At 40.0% G+C, this 1,303-nt stretch overlaps 1 protein-coding gene across 1 annotated transcript in view; it reads right to left on the minus strand.

Annotated features, from left to right (window-relative positions):
• Positions 1–986: 986 nt before the first annotated feature.
• The window catches only part of LOC110445084 (probable 3-hydroxyisobutyrate dehydrogenase, mitochondrial), a 5,763-nt gene continuing 5,446 nt past the window's right edge, over positions 987–1,303 (minus strand). The window contains exon 6 of the mRNA XM_021489472.1: positions 987–1,003. Coding sequence (XP_021345147.1) covers positions 987–1,003 — 17 coding nt within the window. The remainder of the gene's footprint in view (positions 1,004–1,303) is intronic.

Genomic DNA, 1,303 nt, shown 5'->3' on the forward strand with positions numbered 1-1,303 from the left:
AATAAAGCCCCTGATGATCTTTCCATCCATGCAGAGAAAATGACTGTAATACCTCTGAGTCTGGAGAAGAAGATTTTTGAAATATTGGTTAATTTTCCCTTTTGGGCCCCGCCCTGGCCCCTAGGGTTGGGGTAGGAATCCCAATTTTACAATTTGGTAGCCTCATCTACCAAGGATGATTCTGACCAAGTTTGAAAAAATTCCATCCACTGGTTCTTGAGAAGAAGTTGATAATGTAAAAAGTTTACGCACGACGGACGACGACGGACGGAAAGTGATTGGAATAGGTCACTTGAGCAAAGCTCAGGTGACCTAAAAATGATGCAGAGAAAATATACCATTTTCAGACGATTTTATGAGAAAATGAAAATACTTGCTGTTGGCATGGGCACACTACTATGTCAATTTCTTGTTAGTGCCACAAGATATCGTTGATACTGGTACTTAAAAGATCAACATATGAGCCTCAAGCTATGATTTCTTGAAATTTTTGTACAAGGTGCATAGAAAATACCGGGGAGAAATCGATCATTTTTTACAGATATCTTATCCGCACCATGTAATTGAATGCCCTATGTCTGTTCAGATTTCATCCTCAAAATTCCAGGGGTTACGCTCACTTATATTCTCTACACTCCTGAAACATGTTACAACAAACTCGGGTAGCTGTTTGATTGGTTTCAATCGCTAGGTTGATACTTGTCCTTCAAAGATTACTGAGGAGAGGCATCCAGACATTAAATTCAGTCAATGATACCGTTACACTGCCGCATGATTTTACTGATGTACACCACAGGATCAAACTAGTCTACTTTATTATCCACACATACATAGCCTTATTTTTTTTCATGACAAACTCTAAGTGTTCACAGAACATAAGTAAGCGGAACTCCTGGCGTTTCGAGGATGTTTATAGCTGTACATACCTGGTGCCTAGATTCATGGCCTCTGATGTCCCTATCATTGATACTGCCAACAACATGTTGTTACATATTTTGGCTGCCTGCAAAGGAAACACAAAATAAATAAACTAGAAAAGATCTGTAACACAATGAATGTGCCTGTGCATGGTTATGTTGAATAAGTTTTATCAATTAGTGATGATGACTTCAAACTTGTCTCCCTGCTATATGAACTATTTCAAGGTATTATCATGCTTGAAAAAAACCAAAATTTCCACCAGGAGTTGCAGGGCCCCAGCCCCTTTTAGCTTCGTTTTGTGTCTTTGGCACAAGAACCCTTGCTCAACAGGCTTTGGTTTTTGCCAAGGAGTAATAGTGCTCATCAGACCCCCCCCCCCCCC

Source organism: Mizuhopecten yessoensis, unplaced genomic scaffold, assembly GCF_002113885.1.
Source record: "Mizuhopecten yessoensis strain PY_sf001 unplaced genomic scaffold, ASM211388v2 scaffold2711.2, whole genome shotgun sequence".
Classification (NCBI taxonomy): Eukaryota; Metazoa; Mollusca; class Bivalvia; order Pectinida; family Pectinidae; genus Mizuhopecten; species Mizuhopecten yessoensis.